Consider the following 17279-nt stretch of genomic DNA (forward strand, 5'->3'; position numbering starts at 1 on the left):
CAAGAGTCTCTTTAATATTCGTGACAGGATATAGAATATTTATGCCGATAGAGATATATGCTCGTATTTTCACTTCACCCTTGGTGACAAATGTATGGTATATAAATGACATATTTCGTGCCAAAATAAAAACAGTGATACATAATGCTCAAAATTAAAAAAAAATAAAAACGTTCAAAACAAATTTTTCTTTTCACCCCCTCGATATTTTTGGAAAATTGAAGGGGGGTGAAACAAAATAAATTTTAATATTTGTATCGGGCTAACTTGTTTTTCATACTGTTTCTTCTTACTGCAAGTAATGAGTTTATTTTAGGCTGTTCTTGCTTCCTTGTACCGATCTCTGTTCAGCCGGATATCGGGCCCCAATATCCAGTTTCTTGCAACGTTCTTCCCGTGTGTCAATCTGACACTCCATATCGAACCAACCAGTCCGTTGTGATCTTTCGTTGGATACAGCTGAGAACCAATCTCGAATTTTACTGACAACGAGATAGTGATCAGAGTTATTTGTTTTGACCTCTGAATGTCAGTAGACAAACTTCATCATTAAGTCCTTGAAACCTGTAACATACCTTTTGATGAATTTTAGGAAGAAACATCTGTTCTTATACCAAAATCCAAGTTATTTTGATCTACTCAGCTCCGAATATTGATGGTTTTGTGAGCAATAAAAATAAATCTGATAGAAAGAACAACGCATCTGTATTCCAAACACTTATTCACGCCAATGACATAAACACCATTTCAGCAGAGACTAACATCGCTATCACTGGGTATTTCGGATAAATAAATCATGTGCCGTAAGTACAATACTAATATTTTATTTAAATAGAATATTTTACCTCAAAAATACATTTCTACAACAATAAAATGTTGAAAAGTCATTACGGTGGTACGCAGATGAGATACAGATTTTCAGGTCCAAAATCTTTGTAATCTTTGTAGTTGGGTACCACCGAATAGAAACTGAACATAGTCGATGAATTTGCCGCGTTCGATTGTCTCCGAAAAATTACTTTCAGAACTTACCTACCCTTGCGAAACCTATTGGGAACTCACTCCCCGTTTCTTAAGATCAGGGCACACGCAGATCGACACCGCCGGGCAGTTACCGCACCGAAAGTAAGAGCGCGCGCTCTTCGCAACTACGTTCATTCAAATATACAACACCGAACGTAAAAGAAGAGAAGAAGGGAAATGATTAGTGCGTTGGAAAGTGTACAACTGATGCGTGTTATTACGAGCGGCTTTTCAAATCAACGAAAAGGAAATCATAAGTCAAGAAAAAGTAATTTCTTTCAAAACGATTGGAACACATCTGGGCAGTTGAGATGAGGTGATCATCCCCCCACCACTATTAATTGCAAATCTTGGCTAATTATGTATGACTAACGTTTCGAGACAAAAACAAATAGGAAAAATATGTAACCGAAACCGAAATCATAAAGGAGCATAACGATACTGGCTACGATTCCACTTACTGGTTCGACAATTTTGCTAACCGCGGCATACCTAAACATACTGACTCTTCTGGCTGTATGTATGTCTGCACTTGCAAGCAAAACCTGTGACGAACGGCTAGGACGGACCGGACTATAACCAAAGGCAAGGCTGTTCGAATTGACGCTAGGCATTAGCGCAGAATTACTGCTGAAGAAAAACAACCTTGTTTAGAGTTTTTATGATCTCTTACTATACTTGTTTTTTTTTTGTTTCCTTTACTATCTTGAAAATTATTTGATTTGAACATTTAGTTGATTAAATCTTAATTTGCTGTTTCATCTCCTCTACAATTGTTAGTACAGATAGTTTGTTCAGTTTCTTTGACTGCTTTTACTTTTGCTACAACACATGACTTTCCTTATACTAAGATTCTTTTTTTCTCGTATCGAGAAACTACGAATTTTGGGAAAATTTTGTTATTATTCACTCAGTTTGTAATGTCTGTCCGATTAAACTTCTATGACTACAAAGCAGGAGACAAGGAGGGGTAAAAAGTTTTAAAAAAATATCAGTCGAACTGAAACAAAATTAAGAAACAACTTGTTGAGAAATACTAAAATAAAACCATTCCACAGGTGAGTGTGGCATTCGTAAAAATCCAACAAACTGTAAAAAAAATCATATCTCTGAAGGAATTCCGCGGCACGATTGGGAGTGGGAACAGTAATAAGATAGAAGAATTCCGAAATTATGTACAGATGATGAGGTGCTTGGCTTTCCCTCCCTCCGGGTAAAAGTTCTGTCTACCATCTGTTGATTTCCCTTAGTGATTAGTTTTTCAGTTTGTTTACCTTTTGAAGTGTATATTCTCTGTGATGGACGATTTTTACGATTTTGGTTGCTTACCTAGGCATTCCTTTACTATGCTTTGTTCTGTTTATAATAGTCATTTATTATATGCTGTGTATATTGCGAGAAAAAGTTAAATTCCTCTTACAACTGATTCTTAAATATCTCTAACACTAGATATCGTTTAATACGTTTCCGCGTGTTTTATTTCTGTTATTATTTCCACCATAAATAAAATGAAAACATTATCATTCTTGCAAACGAAGAAAATTGCGTGAGAGGGAAAATTGCTGCCCGATTATCCTAATATACGAAGGATAATAATGGGTCGGAGATCTATTGTTGTATGAAGAATCATAGGAATATTCTCATCATGGACTTGGACTGTAACGAGTCCAGAGGGGAGTGAGGAACGTCGTAGAAAAAGCTTCGCTGGGTATTAATCATCAGCCCAAGAAATAAACCTCCTCGTACTCATCTATCGCTCTAAGCCTTGCCGTGGACGCAGTCATTGCGGAGTGAGCATACTTCTTATTGGGATGGTTATACCTTTTCGTCTTAGACTGGCAATCTTATCCTGGCTGCTTTCCTCGTTTCTTTTTTGCTCCAACTCTTCTCACACCCTCAAAGATTTTATCCTTCTCACTAAAGATTCTTCTGCTTCTGTCAATAAAAATCACTTCTCTTCCTCATGCTGCTGTCTGCGTCCTCCTGTTGAATGATTTGTCTATATACTTGTGTTTCTGGTTGTGTTTTCTCTTCCTTGGTTAGCTTAATAAAACAAATATGAATTCTTCTCCTTCCTGTGCTCACTTCATACTCCTTCATCTTTTGGCTTCTTCCTCTTATTTCTCACACGCCTATTAGACCTTCACCTTTTCTCTATTCGACTGATTCTGACCTTCTGTACTCTGTCTCTCTGTTTCTCTCTGTTCTTTGCAAAACCTAATGGAAAGGCAAAAATCAAGAAGATATATACCATGCATTAGAGTAGTAGCGACAAACTATCAAATGACAGAAAGATAAAATTTCGTTTTCGATCCTACAGCTTGTGGAATGCAACGAACAAATCACATCGGAAAAGTGTAAAAGTTGATAGGAAGTGCTGTAGATGGTGGAAGATTTGGTAGCAGCAATTTTTGATTCGAATAGTTACCACCAATCAGATAACTCGTGGCAGTTCGAACAATAGATCGATTGTACCAATGCGGATGCAAACACAATCTCAATCAAGCGGCAACGAGTGATCGAAGTACATTTCGTGAAGCAAGGTACAAACATCTGGATGTGTGAAAAACGTTCCTATCTACTACCCATCTCGGACAATGAATACCGCCGAGTATATGAATGGTAAATGTACAATCATCCGGCGACGAGGAAAACAGAAATCCGATAATAGAGGCGAAACACTCACAAGACACAAAAAGCAACAAGTAGCGATATTTACCTCATACAATAGCGCGTGCGTCCCAGCCTCTCTCAGTCAGGTTGAATCCCGGAAATCGTCTAGTACCGCCGGTTGCCTCCAGCATTGTAGCCGCCACCGCTTCCACCGAAGCCACCTTGGTTACCTAAAAGAACAAATCAAAACCCTGAAACTTCAAACCCGCCTATCGTAGAGCATAAATACCATCATACGACTCCATACCGTATGGCGCCGACCGCTGGTTCTGGTAGCCACCGGTGCGCATCGGACCGGCACTATATCCTTGCTGGTAGTTGTTTCCGAAATCGTTGCCAAAATTGCCGCCTCCCTGGCCCCAGCCGCCGCTTTGGCTTCCCCAACCACCCTGCTGGGCACCCTGGTCCCATGGGTTTCCACCCTGGCTGCCCCAGTTTCCACCCTGGTTGTAGCCGCCACCGTTTCCATAGCCGCCGTTGTTAAAGCCACCCTGCTGCTGGAATCCACCACTGCCCCACTCGCTCTGACCACCGCGCTGGTTCTGTCCCCAGCCACCCTGTCCCCAACCTCCCTGGGACGGGCCTCCACCGCGTTGCTGGCCACCCCAGGCACCACCGCTGCCACCTCCTCCACGGCCACCGTCGGATTTGAATCGTTCCATCTCCTGCTTGGGTAAGGCTTTCTTCACGTCCAACATCTTGTTCTGGATGGAGTGGCTCTTTGCACTGCTCGGAAGAAACGACAACATTTGATCATTAACATCATTACTTTCGGGAACTATCCGAATACTTACGAATGATTTTGTCCACGGGATCGTAATCGTCGAACTCCACGAATCCGAATCCACGCTTCTTGCCGTTCTCCTTATCGGTAACGATGCACGCCGAAATCACATTGCCGAACGTGGTGAAGTAGTCCCGCAGGTGTTCCTCGTCGAAATCGTCCCGCAGACCACCGACGAACAGCTTCTTGACCGAGGCCCCAGCCTCCGGCCGGTTGATGTCCTGCCGGGGAACGGCACGCTTCGGTTCCACCACGCGCCCATCGATCTTATGCGGCCGCTTGGACTGCGCCTCGTCCACCATGTACGGCTTGGAGTAGGTGATGAAACCGAAACCGCGGCTGCGCTTGGTCTTGGGATCCTTCATGACGACCACGTCCACCACTTTGCCCCACTTCTCGAAGTAGGCCTTTAGGGTTTCATCGGTGGTGCGGTAGTCCAGACCGCCAATGAACAGCTTGCGCATGTGCTCCGGTTCGCGGATTTCCTGTTGGGTAATGAAACATAACACGGATTCATCATTAGTAAGGGAAACCCGCGGCAATACGGTACACAACTTGGAAATACGATCAAGTGGATCAACCGTGGATCACAACTCATTGATTGAAAGTTTAATTGTCTTTTTGACAGATAAATTTTGGTGTATTATATTATTTTATTGCAAATGAGTGAAGCTAAGCAATTGTGCAATTAAGACTCAAGTGTCATAATATTCTTCAGAGTCTTTACTTGAAAAAGCAGACCAAGCTCTGGTAGGCATGTAAAGCCACGAAAAAAATCTGATAAATAGGTTAAACGTTGAAGAAACTGATTTCAAAATTCAAAATCAAAAATTAATTCTTTCCTGCTGAAACATTATTGCAATGACGAACTAAGCAAGCTGTTCCATGTAATAAACGGCCTACTTGTCTAAGTAGCATAAAATTACCACCCCAAATCAAACATTCTTCATCGCCCTACTTTTCGTTTGCATCCTTCTATGAAGAATTAGGAAACGGGGTACGATGGACAATCCTTATTTTTTAAGGGTGAGGCTATAAGGCTCAGTAAGTAGAATGCAACACCTATTTCACTACTTTCGTGCTCTATAACACAAGAATAACGCAATGTGCGTTCTATTATCATAATCAAATCCACCCTTAGAAATCGAAGCTTGTCTGTCTATTCTATAAATGTTGTTCGTAATACCTCTCATTCCCCACCGACAATATTAAACGGAAAAGGGTCCTGCGCGTATTACATCCTTTTTTTTATCTTTCGAATGAATCGATGCCGTCCACACACAAGCCCCCTTCCGCTCCTCTTTACAGCGCTCGTACCCTAAGCGACGGTGTGCTGCTTTGTAACCAATGGACGGACTGCCCTGCATTTGCACACACTAATGCTGCCGACTGTGCTGGCGCTTGGTGTTAAAAACAGAGCCGAGTTCGATCCGCGTGCATATTCGATCGATAAAATGTTGTAAAACTGGAACGGGTTGGCGACCCGGACGGCCATATGCGGTAGGGTGATAACGGAAAGTTTTATTTGTTAAACATTTCATTCTACACTTTTGCTTATATCTAAAACAGATGATACTGAATCAATAATGAGCAGCGATTATTATTCGTTAATATTGGAGGTTTATTGTCAATCATTAGATGGCGAAAACGAGCATATCAAGCAATTCTACGGTGAATGTGTACTAGAATTCTAACATTAAACAAGAATTCAGACACAGACCATTGTTTTCATAGAGTTTTTGAAGTAGAATACTTCTTTCGTTTTGATACGGATGCTCAGGGGTTTGATAATGAGCTCGTCACGAAGAAATGATAAACTTTAGTAGCTAATGAATCATTCATTTTTCAACCGATTATCAAAATATTTTTCCATCAATCGATTAAACAGTTTCGCAAGAATCGAGTTCTGTAATCTCTCGTTGTAAGGCTCATTTGCCGTTAAGCGTTACGAAGCCAAAATTATGTTTTTAATGCAATTTTGGCGGTTTCCCCTATTTGTTTATTTGTTTACAACATCAACAGGCTTTGTGTGGCCCCAATGATGGTCTTAAAATATAAAGTACATCTAGAAATCGCAGTCAATCCAAAAAAGTTACAGTAGTAAAATTGCTATCTAGGTATGTAAAAAAAGTCAAAAACCTCCAACGTTACATATTACGCGATAAATTTTCGCAAATCGTTTCGCATTTTCAAATCGTCAGCGTACAACATTCAAGGCTTTCGATGACTCGTTCGATCACTGTTCCTGAACCCGTCGAGTTGTTTTGGGTCTCATTTCATTTCATTTATTTAGCACTAGGGTAGTGCTGCATTTATTTACATCTAAACAGATAACACTGAATCAACAATTTGACGCCACAATACACGGTTCGAGGCCACATCTCTCCATCCTCGAGTACGCCCCACGCTCGCTAAGTCGTTTTGCACATGGTCTGCCCATCTCGCTCGCTGCGCTACACGCCGTCTCGCACGAATCGGATCGGAAGCGAACACCATCTTTGCAGGGTTGCTGTTTCGGGTCTACCTCTCTCGTATCCATCCAAGCGTTGAACGAGAATTGGTAGAAAAAATTGTAAAGGAATGTCTGCCGGGTGCAGATACTGTTAGTACGACTAGGAGCCGACACGAGTCGTATGACCTTTATCTCGTACAAAATCGGAATCGATCCAAGGTTCCGCGAAATGGCATTAAATACCGATACTTGGCCTAAGGGAATTCTGTTCCGGGAGTTCGAGGATCATTCCTCAAAAAGTTGTGGCTTCCCCGTCCGGACACTCCTACGATCATGATCTCCGACGAAATTGGAACATCGCCGTTTTCGACTCCTGCATCTGGAGTAGATTTGATCTGCTAAATGCTAGCAGCCCCCGGCGCAACCTGTTACCAGTAATATCGCACTATGAATTGATCCATTCTCTCTGTTCCTGTACGCCAGAACGCACTGCCTGTTGCCCTATGGGCGACCCCGAACCACTCGATTCAGTACCGCTAGCTGCCTGCAGAATCGCACTGTTTCCTGCCATCAGAGTCGTTCTGGCTCTGCTATCGAGTTTGGTGTAGGGGTCTCCCAACCACCTTTCTCAGGCAAGTATGCAATCCGTGACAATATTTCTTCGCCTGATCCGCTCCCGTGTTCCAGCGCAACTTTCAATTCCACTGTACCTTCAAGCGGCAGATCCGGTAGTGATGCAGCTCCGACCAGAACATGTTTTACATGTGAGGCTACTGTCAATCCCTCGTTATCTTCGCAACCGGAAGCCTCCGACTCCTCTAGCTCAGTTCTGCCTTCTGCTGTCTGCGCTCACCTCTGTCGTCCTAGTTATGACGCTAGCTGCAGATCGGGGGTCTTCCAGCATCCGACGACAGGCGAGTACAATCAAGGCGACGTCTGATGCCGATCCACTTTTCAGTATCCTGCGCTCGACAAATCTATGTGCTGATTCCCCTATATGGCCTACGTCTGGAAATCCGAAACGCGCCGCAGAGAGTCTCAAAGGAGCCCTCAACTTCTACGTCTCAGTCAAGCCTCTTGCCATCTCCGCTCATCACAGTCGCTCCAGTGCTGCTGTCGGAAGCGGGAAGAGGGTCGTCCAACAATTTGAATACGCCGAAGAACATTATTATCCGTCAGCTCAATCGAGATATGATATCGCACACCTTGCCTCTACATCCAGTACGCTCCCGGGACGCACTCATGACGCAAGCTCTGAGGAAGCCCCTAATTCTCCCAACTCAGTCGTGCCATTCCTGCCAGCGACCAGCAGATGTCCCGGTCCTGTGCTTGGGTCAGGAAATGTGGTCTTCCGAACACCTTATGTCGGCAAGTACTCTGCTACAAGTGCTTCGGCTACGCTCTTATGTCATTTCAGAACTGAGCTTCGGCAGGAAATCTCGTTTAGTACTAATTTTCAACATAATATGTACTGTATCTCAGCAACAGTAACGTCACTTTTACTGAGATCTCGGCAAAAGTCATGTCACCTAGAGAAAATTCGTGGAACTGAAAATTTCTCAACTTTATCGGAAGCACACGCATACTCGGCGATGTGCTAAAGGATCGTGGATTCGACATCATAGCGCTGTAGGAGGTTTGTTAGAAGAGATCAATTGTGCGAACGTTTAGAGGTAATCATATCATCTATCAGAGCACCGGCAACACGCACAAGCTGGGAACAGCTTGCATAGTGATGGCCGATATGCAAAGGCGCGTGATCGGGTGGTGGTCAATTCATGAGAGAATGCGGAGTTCCAAGGCCGGTTCTACAATTTTGCATAATCAACCTCAACATCCATAGCCCATACTCCGGAAGCACTGACGATGATAAGGACACTGTGCGCAACAGTTGTGGACCCCTCGTCACCGGGTAACGCACATTAAGGACGGTTGAGACTGGTTAACTGAAACTGTAACTTTTCGAAGACGTCATGCAAATGTCAGTAAATTAGTACAATTTTCCTTGTCATTTGTGATTCCAAATTGTTAGACACACGACACACGTTGAAATTTAATAAATTAAAAGTTAGTTTTGCTTAGTTTATAATAATAAATTACTATCGTAAGTATTGCAAACACATTAAAATTGTACACTCAACACTCATTAAATAAATAGTTTGAAGGACACTTATTTCAACGTAAAAACTTGTTACACGAGGACGAATTTGTGAACGAAGAAGACTAGATATTGTGAGTAACCTAAAACTATTAAATCCTAAAACCTAAACAAAATGTAAAAATAAATAATTTCAGCTTAAAGCTTACTCTGAACTAAAAGGACGAGTTTGCCTTCGAGAGGTCCGAACGTCTCCGTGTCTCCGTAACAAGGACTTTAAGAATATCTATACGGATATTTCATAACCATGTCGAGTGATGAGCCGAAAGGAAGATCTAACCTCAGATCGAGTCAATCTACCGACTCAGTACCTACAGCATCGGTGTATGGTATGCAGTCTCCCGAATGAAGCTGATAGAAAGATGGTCCAATGCGATGTATGCGATCGTTGGATTCATTTTATGTGCGCCGGCGTAAACGATAGCATCGAGAACGAAAATCGAAGCTATATGTGTGTGGCATGCAACCAGCCTGAGCCGTCCGTGGCATCAACATCCAACAGTGTACGAGAAGCGAGGATTCAACTCGAGATGCAACGTTTGGAAGAGGAGAAGCTACTCCAGGAAAGGTTGCGAGAGGAAAGCAAATATGTGGGTACACTTCGGCGGAAAATCTACTGAGGCTCCAAAGATGTCTGAGAGGAGATGCAAGGAAGGCGGTGAATAGTTTTCTACTTCATCCATCAAACGTGGAGGAGATTTTATCAACGCTTCGCACTCTGTATGGTCGTCCGGACGCTATCATCGGTTCGCTGCTAAATGAAGTCAGGAACACTCCAGCGCCGAAGCCAGAGAAGCTGGAAACATTGGTCAACTTCGGATTAGTAGTGCGCAATCTGTGTGCGCACCTAATCGCATCTGGACAGCACCTGCATTTGGGAAATCCGATTCTTCTACAGGAACTAGTGGACAAGCTGCCAGCAAATGTTAAATTGGGATGGATGGCAAACGATGGTGGACAGGGATGGCAAACGATGGTGGAAGCAGATCTTCGCAGCTTTTCTGGCTACATGAGCTTAATCATCAATGCGGCAAGTAGCGTCTCTAGCCTCTAGCGGATTGGGAGAGATTCCCAAACCGGATCGGCAGAAAGGAAAAGCGTTCGTCAACTCCGTGCGCGCTGAAGTAGAAGCGGCAGGTAGCTGTAACAAAAAGACGAGCGACTCACAGCCGACAATCAGCCCGAAAGTTCGGCAGTGCGCTGTGTGCAAAATGGACGAACATAAGCCCAAGGAATGTCCCACTTTCAAAGCAAAAAACATCAACGATCGATGGAAGACAGTTCAAGAAGCTCGACTGTGCAAGCGATGCTTGTATCCCCACGGCAAGTGGCCATGCAAAGCCCCTCTATGCGGAACATATGGATGTAAGGAAAACCACCATAAATTTCTACACCCTGGATATCCGCGACCTGGCACCAATGTGGGAAATGCAGCTTCTTCGTCATCAAACACTGGAGTCGTAACAGTTCATCAACATTCTCATCAGAAGGTTTTATTCCGAATTATTCCGGTTTCTCTTCATGCGGATGGGAAAACAGCAGAAACCTTTGCTTTCTTAGATGGAGGCTCCGACTCAACCCTGGTGGAAAGTTCTATAGCTTCTGAGCTTGGCATTACTGGGCCGACGGTTCCACTCTGTATGCAGTGGACAAACGGAGTAACACGGACAGAAGATGATTCTAAACGAGTTCAAATGGAGATATCTGGAAATAATTCCATGAGCTATACTTTGAGTGGCGTTCACACAATCTCAACCCTAGACCTTCCTCGACAGACGCTGAATTTCGACGAGCTTCAATCCAAATTTCGTCATCTGAAGGGGCTGCCTGTATCAAGCTACAAAGACGCAATCCCGAGAATACTCATCGGTCTGGACAACACTAAACTGAAAACAACTCTGAAGCTTCGGGAAAGTGGTGGCGACGAGCCAGTCGCAGCAAGAACACGGCTGGGTTGGACTGTATTCGGGAAGTCAGGAGGAACTGAAATTGCATTATCACATCGAGTTTTACACGTGAGTCATCAACCAACAGATGCAGATCTCCACGAATTGGTGAAATCTTTTTTGGCGCTCGAGGGAGCAGGTGTTGAGGCAAACGCAATCATCGAATCAAAAACAAAGAAACGAGCTCGAGAAATCCTGGAAGCAACTACGGTGCGTATGAAATCTGGAAAGTTCCAAACAGGAGATACGGAGATATTATGGAGATACGACAGAGTAGTGTTTCCTGATAGCAAACCGATGGCGGAGAAACGACTGCGATGCCTCGAGAATCGGCTATCCAAAAACCCGAAATTATTGTACGAAAAGGTGCGGCAACAGATGATCGATTATGTCGAAAAAGGTTATGCTCATAAGGCCACCATGAATGAATTGAAGCAAACTGTCCCATGTCAGGTGTGGTATTTACCGCTAAGCGTAGTCCACAATTCCAAAAAGCCTGACTAGGTGCGTATTGTATGGGACGCCGCGGCTTCAGTGAAAGGAATTTCGCTGAACTCAGTTCTCCTCAAAGGGCCAGATATGCTGCAGTCCCTACCAACAGTGCCGATTCCGTCAAAGAGAGGTGGCCATTAACGCGGACATCAAGGAAATGTTCCACCAGGTGTTCATCCGTGCAGAAGATCGACAAGCTCAACGTTTCCTCTGGCGAAACAACCCGTCGGAACCGATGCAGGTATTCGTCATGGATGTCGCCATATTCGACGCAACTTGTTCGCCGTGCTCTGCACAGTTTGCAAAAAACCTCAACGCGAGTGAACACGCAACGGAGTACCCAAGGGCGGCCACTGCAGTCGTTGATAACCATTATGTCGACGACTACTTGGATAGCGTCGATACGGTCGAGGAAGCGACACGGCTGCCAAAGGAGGTGAAGTTAATTCATCAGCATGGAGGATTCGAACTCCGTCACTGGCTCTCCAACCGGAAAAAAGTGTTGTAAAAAATTGGCGAGGAACCTTCGGAAGCGACAAAAAACTTCGTCATGGGTAAGGACTGCGGTGCGGAACGAGTTTTGGGCATGATATGGTTACCGCAGGAGGACGTATTTTCCTTTGCTGTTCAGTTTCGATCTGACCTTGATCGACTGCTGGATGGGAGTATCTACCCTACAAAAAGAGAGCTACTCAGCTTGGTGATGAGCATTTTTGATCCGCTCGGACTGGTGGCGAACTTCGTTATTCATGGCAAAGTTTTAGTGCAGGATGTTATGGAGAGCAAACACCGGCTGGGACGAACACATATCTGATGACATCTTTCCGGCATGGCAACTATGGGTTCGATCGCTACGTGATCTTAAACAAATACGTATTGATCGTTGCTATTTTCCGGGCTATACTCCAATGGCACTTGATACCTTGGAACTGCATATATCTGTGGATGCCAGTGTAGCAGCTTATGCCGCTGTTTCCTATTTTCGTATTGTCGACAGTGGCACCATTCGCTGCAGCCTTGTATCATCGAAAACCAAAGTTGCGCCGCTCAAACAACTTTCCGTGTCTAGACTGGAACTACAAGCCGCAGTGCTTGGGACGAGGTTGGTGAAGTCCATCACCAACAGCCATACTATCTCTATCAGCCGAAAAATATTCTGGAGTGACTCCAACACTGTGCTTTCCTGGATACGGTCTGACCAGCGAAGATTCCATCAGTTTGTGGCGTTCAGGATTGGCGAAATTCAGGAAGATACCGATGTTTCAGAGTGGAGAAAGGTGCCATCGGCTTGAAACGTAGCGGATGAGGCAACGAAGTGGGAAAATGGTCCGAAAGCGTCTAACAGAAGCATGTGGGTGCAAGGACCAGAATTTCTCTACAAATATGAATCAGAGTGGCCCGAACAAAACAAAAACTGGTCCACCGATGAAGAAACGCGAGCATCACTTTACGTTCACCAACAGAATGAGTCACAAGAAACTATACGTTTTAGGCACTTCTCCAAATGGGGAAGATTAGTGCGTGCCGTAGGATACGTTCTGCGATTCTGCAGCAATCTTCATAAGGCAGTCAACAGAGTACACTTGCCAGTTTCCATAATTCTCAGCAGTGATGAGTTGCAGAAAGCAGAATGGACCATACTCCGCTTGGTCCAGCGTGAAGCGTTTCATCCACAAAGTACGTCACGCTCCTAGGGGGAGGGGGATTCCGAACAGCTTGACGACTCATACAAACATTTTAGAGGTTTAATACAAATAATGTGACGATGAGGGGAGGGGGGTTGAAAATAGCCAAATTTTGCGTGACGTACTTTATGGATCTTCCCCTATCCGTCATCAACAATGTTCGGTACCGACGACCACCGCAGTTCGACTTAGAGCGATTGTATCAACATGATGTCGCAATATACGCGCAGTATCTCGAGGAAGCGTTGCCGGAAGAGGGTGAGCTCGATGGGGCTCCTCTTGAGGACTGCTGGAATACAGTCAAAGCAGCCATTAACGACGCAGCGGAAAACAACGTCGAATCGACGAAGAGTGCAGACAGATTTTGGAGTAGAAGGACGCAGCGCGGGCGTTCGCGCTGCAGCAAGGGACCCGACAGAAAGTGGGACGCTATAGACGGAAGCGGAGACAGCAGACCCGCCTTTTTCAGGAGAAGGAACGCCGCCTGGAAGAAGCGGAGCGCGAGGATATGGAACAGTTGTGCCGTTCTCAAGAAACATACAAGTTCTATCAGAAGCTCAACGCATCCCGCAATAGTTTCGTTCCAAGTCAAGGCAACGGATGAGATGACTACGTCAGTTCCACGGACTATGGAGGCCAGCCAGCCTTAAGAGAAGTTAGGGATGCCATCCAACACCAAAAAGCCAATAAAGCAGCTGGTACGGATGGTATCGGAGCTGAGCTCATCAAGATGGGCCCGTATGGGAAATCGGATCATTCACCAACCGTATACAATTTGGTGACCGATCAATTCTAACGTCATGATTACGAGTACGACACGACACGGGTTGTTGAGTTGTTTTAGATTTTGCAAATATTTCATTCCACCCGGTATCAAAAACAGAGAACGAAAACTACTTAACGATAGCAGTTCGATGGGGTAAGCCAATATTAGGTTAATGGGGTTGAACTTAAATCTGGTAATCTCTCAAGCTGCTCAATAAATATCTTCGCATCATTCAGGTCGCCTTGGACAAATGCTGACATAGCGTTCAAGCACCGCACCAAGCGGCTTTTTGTCTGACTTGTAATTTTCTGTTCGCACAAGGAAAACGGGAATCATTTCATATCAATTCATACGTATATTTGTTGTACGATATCATCAGTTATGGGGTTGTGGGATATTCGATACGATTTGCGACCAATTAGATCCACCAAACGAAAGCTTGGGCAGAAAAAATAGCAAGCACAATAGATAGTTGCTCTTATCAACAGAGTACAAATAAATTTGCATTGTACCGACGCTCCAAGGGTAAATGTCCAGTAAAGTTGCATCTCAAAACCTACTTCTTTAGTGTATGACATAGGCTTGTTACTCGATTAATATATTGAAACAGTTGAAATGCGACAGCTTTCCTATCGGTTTTAAACTCCTTTTAAAGTTTTATTATCGCGATTTCTTGTATAATTATAAGTTCAACACCTAAATTCTAGTAAAGAGCAATCCTTTTTTGTTGATTTCAATTTAAAACTTTTAAACAATTTAAAACTTTATTGACAATCGAGGTCAATAAAGTTTTAAATTGAAATATAATTTGCCTTAGCTCGCCAAAAACCAGATGTAAAGAGGGTCGTAGGTTCAAACTCCACCGAAGAGAAGCGCAATTTTTTTGTCAAATCAAATCTCTAACATGCTGTTACATATGCACATCTAACTTTCAAATATTGTAGGGGTAGTAGGGCAATATGAACATACGGGGCAATATGAGCCATCCTCTTTTTGAGCTTATTGACAAGTTTTATCAAATTTATATGATCTTTAAGAGGATGCTACACATATGCATCAACGTGAAAACCGCATTAAAATTCAATTCAAACATGAAAATACACTTGAAAATGTATATTTTCGCTGCATAGGCAAAATTATTATAAGATTTGAAGTTTATAAATAAGGTTTTGACACAAAACTGATTAAAATACAGGTCGAAAATACACCACAATCAAAAGATATATTAAAATTGAATATTGTACACACATGTTTGTATTGATACAAATCTGAATTTAACATAAAACTTTTTTTTTCCCAAAACCAGTCTCTATGGGGCAATATGGGCATACCTGTACAGAGCAAGATATCAGGCCTTAAAATACGAACAAGTTCAAATTTCAGTTGTCCAATACAAGAATATTATCATATATGTAAGATTCATTACGGAAAAATTACAACAGCGCATTACTGCGATTGAAACAGAAAAAATGACCATTGGCCAATTGAAATGTGGCTGTTCAAACGGTGAAGAGTGGCAAATCGGTTCAGTCCGCTGTTGTGCGGTTTTTTAATTTTATTTGGTATGGAATACTCTCAACTGTTGTAGGAATATCATATTCTTCCATATTACGATACTTTTTCGCCTAAATAAACGTTTTGAATGGGTGGCCCATACTGCCCCAAATGGTGGCTCATATTGCCCCGTATAGTCGGGAACACACATTGAAATCAATACATTTTCAAAAGTGCATTCCAACAATTTCCAAACGCATTTTTCGTCATTCATCGACGTTATATGAAAGGTAACATTCTCTAGTATAAGTCAACTACATTTGAATGATGTTTTTTTGAGCTTTTCAGCGCTTTTCGGAACGATTTCCTTAGGTGGCCCATATTGCCCCCATCACCCCTAATTAGTGTCAATTAAAATTAAATCGTCCCCTTATTCAATTCTATTTGATGATGCCAATACGCATAAAAATAAGCAATTATCTTCAATTGAATTGATTGATTGAGGTGCAGTTACAAAAATTATCATTACATATTTTCATTCCTTTTGGACACCCTAACGATCAAAAAGCCTATCTTGTTGCACTTTGTTAGGTAGGTAAAATACAACACAAAGTTAATCGGTCAACGATGAAGTGGTGAAAGCCGCGGACAATGACACCAAAAAGGATGAACCGTGAGAATGACATCATCCCAAGTAAATGGCACAATCCTCCTGAAGTAACCTACAATAATTATCCATCCAATTTAGTGAATAACTTGAAGAATTTAGTGTACAATTACAATTTTCATTTGTATCTTTCATTCAATTTCTTTATACACTGAATCCTCCCTCCCAGTGCAAGCCCTGTTCCATTTAGAATTTAATATCGAGGAAAACTTATACATAGATTAAAAGTATTTATCTTTTCTGTCTAGACTAATGGCACAAACTAATGAGGCAATTTTTCAAAAAAAAAAACCTCAAACAAACCCGATAGGGGTAGTCGAACGGGAACGGAAAACGAAATACTACGCGTCATCCCGCTGACTACCCGGGGCTTCAACATGGCGGAAAAGCCGCTATTTAGCTTGAAGCAACAAACATCGTAGAGTCAACGCACTTTTTCATCATTTGTGTTTAACCATATTTAAATTACCACAAATAAAAAATCACAAATGCTACTAATTACTGCATTTAATTTACAGTTTAATACACTCGATTGAATTTCAATTCCTTGTCATAATTCCCCCGACATTGAAAAGTTTACTTACCTCATCTCCGTTCTGGTGATCGCCATTTTGTTGGTGCTCCTTTTCGCTCATTGCGGCTTATAAAATTTAGAGAAAAACCCGGAAAATACCTGTGGTAATCGGTACTGATTTGTTCCTTTCCTGCAAATGTTATGCAGATTCTTCAAAATGCACTGGCTTTTCCGGTCACAATCGAAGGGAATAGCGATTTTATTTGCACCAAACTGCACTTTTTTAGGACCCAGAAAAAAACACACGCGTCAAAATCGGACTTCAACCGCAAACGAACCTCACCGAACGAAAACCGAAACCGAAGTGAGCCGTCGTCTGTCGAATCAGTGAAAAAAAAACCTTCAAAACGGGCGGCGGTAGACAACTGTCACTGTCATTCATATGCAAACTGAACGAAAAACGTCAAAAACTTATCGAAATATAAACGCAGCCAAATTTGATTTTTTTAAATCCACACGGAACCGCAAACCAACTCATATGTGCATTTTTACGTGCCAGCAGCCGAACACGCTAAGGGTGAAATCAGGAGTGATTCAGTTTGATTCTAAATTTTCGACCACTATT

At 42.9% G+C, this 17279-nt stretch overlaps 1 protein-coding gene across 1 annotated transcript; it reads right to left on the reverse strand.

Moving 5' to 3' along the window:
• Nucleotides 1-1669: 1669 nt before the first annotated feature.
• Nucleotides 1670-17031, reverse strand: LOC134204443 (heterogeneous nuclear ribonucleoprotein 87F-like). Its single transcript, XM_062679267.1, has 5 exons — nucleotides 16725-17031; nucleotides 4487-4965; nucleotides 3926-4422; nucleotides 3743-3866; nucleotides 1670-3240 (listed from the first exon to the last, which is right to left on the reverse strand). Exons 1-4 carry the CDS (start codon nucleotides 16773-16775, stop codon nucleotides 3802-3804), a joined length of 1092 nt encoding a protein of 363 aa, XP_062535251.1. The 5' UTR covers nucleotides 16776-17031; the 3' UTR covers nucleotides 1670-3240; nucleotides 3743-3801.
• Between the last annotated feature and the right edge of the window lie 248 nt (nucleotides 17032-17279).

This window comes from Armigeres subalbatus, chromosome 1, assembly GCF_024139115.2.
Source record: "Armigeres subalbatus isolate Guangzhou_Male chromosome 1, GZ_Asu_2, whole genome shotgun sequence".
NCBI lineage: Eukaryota > Metazoa > Arthropoda > Insecta > Diptera > Culicidae > Armigeres > Armigeres subalbatus.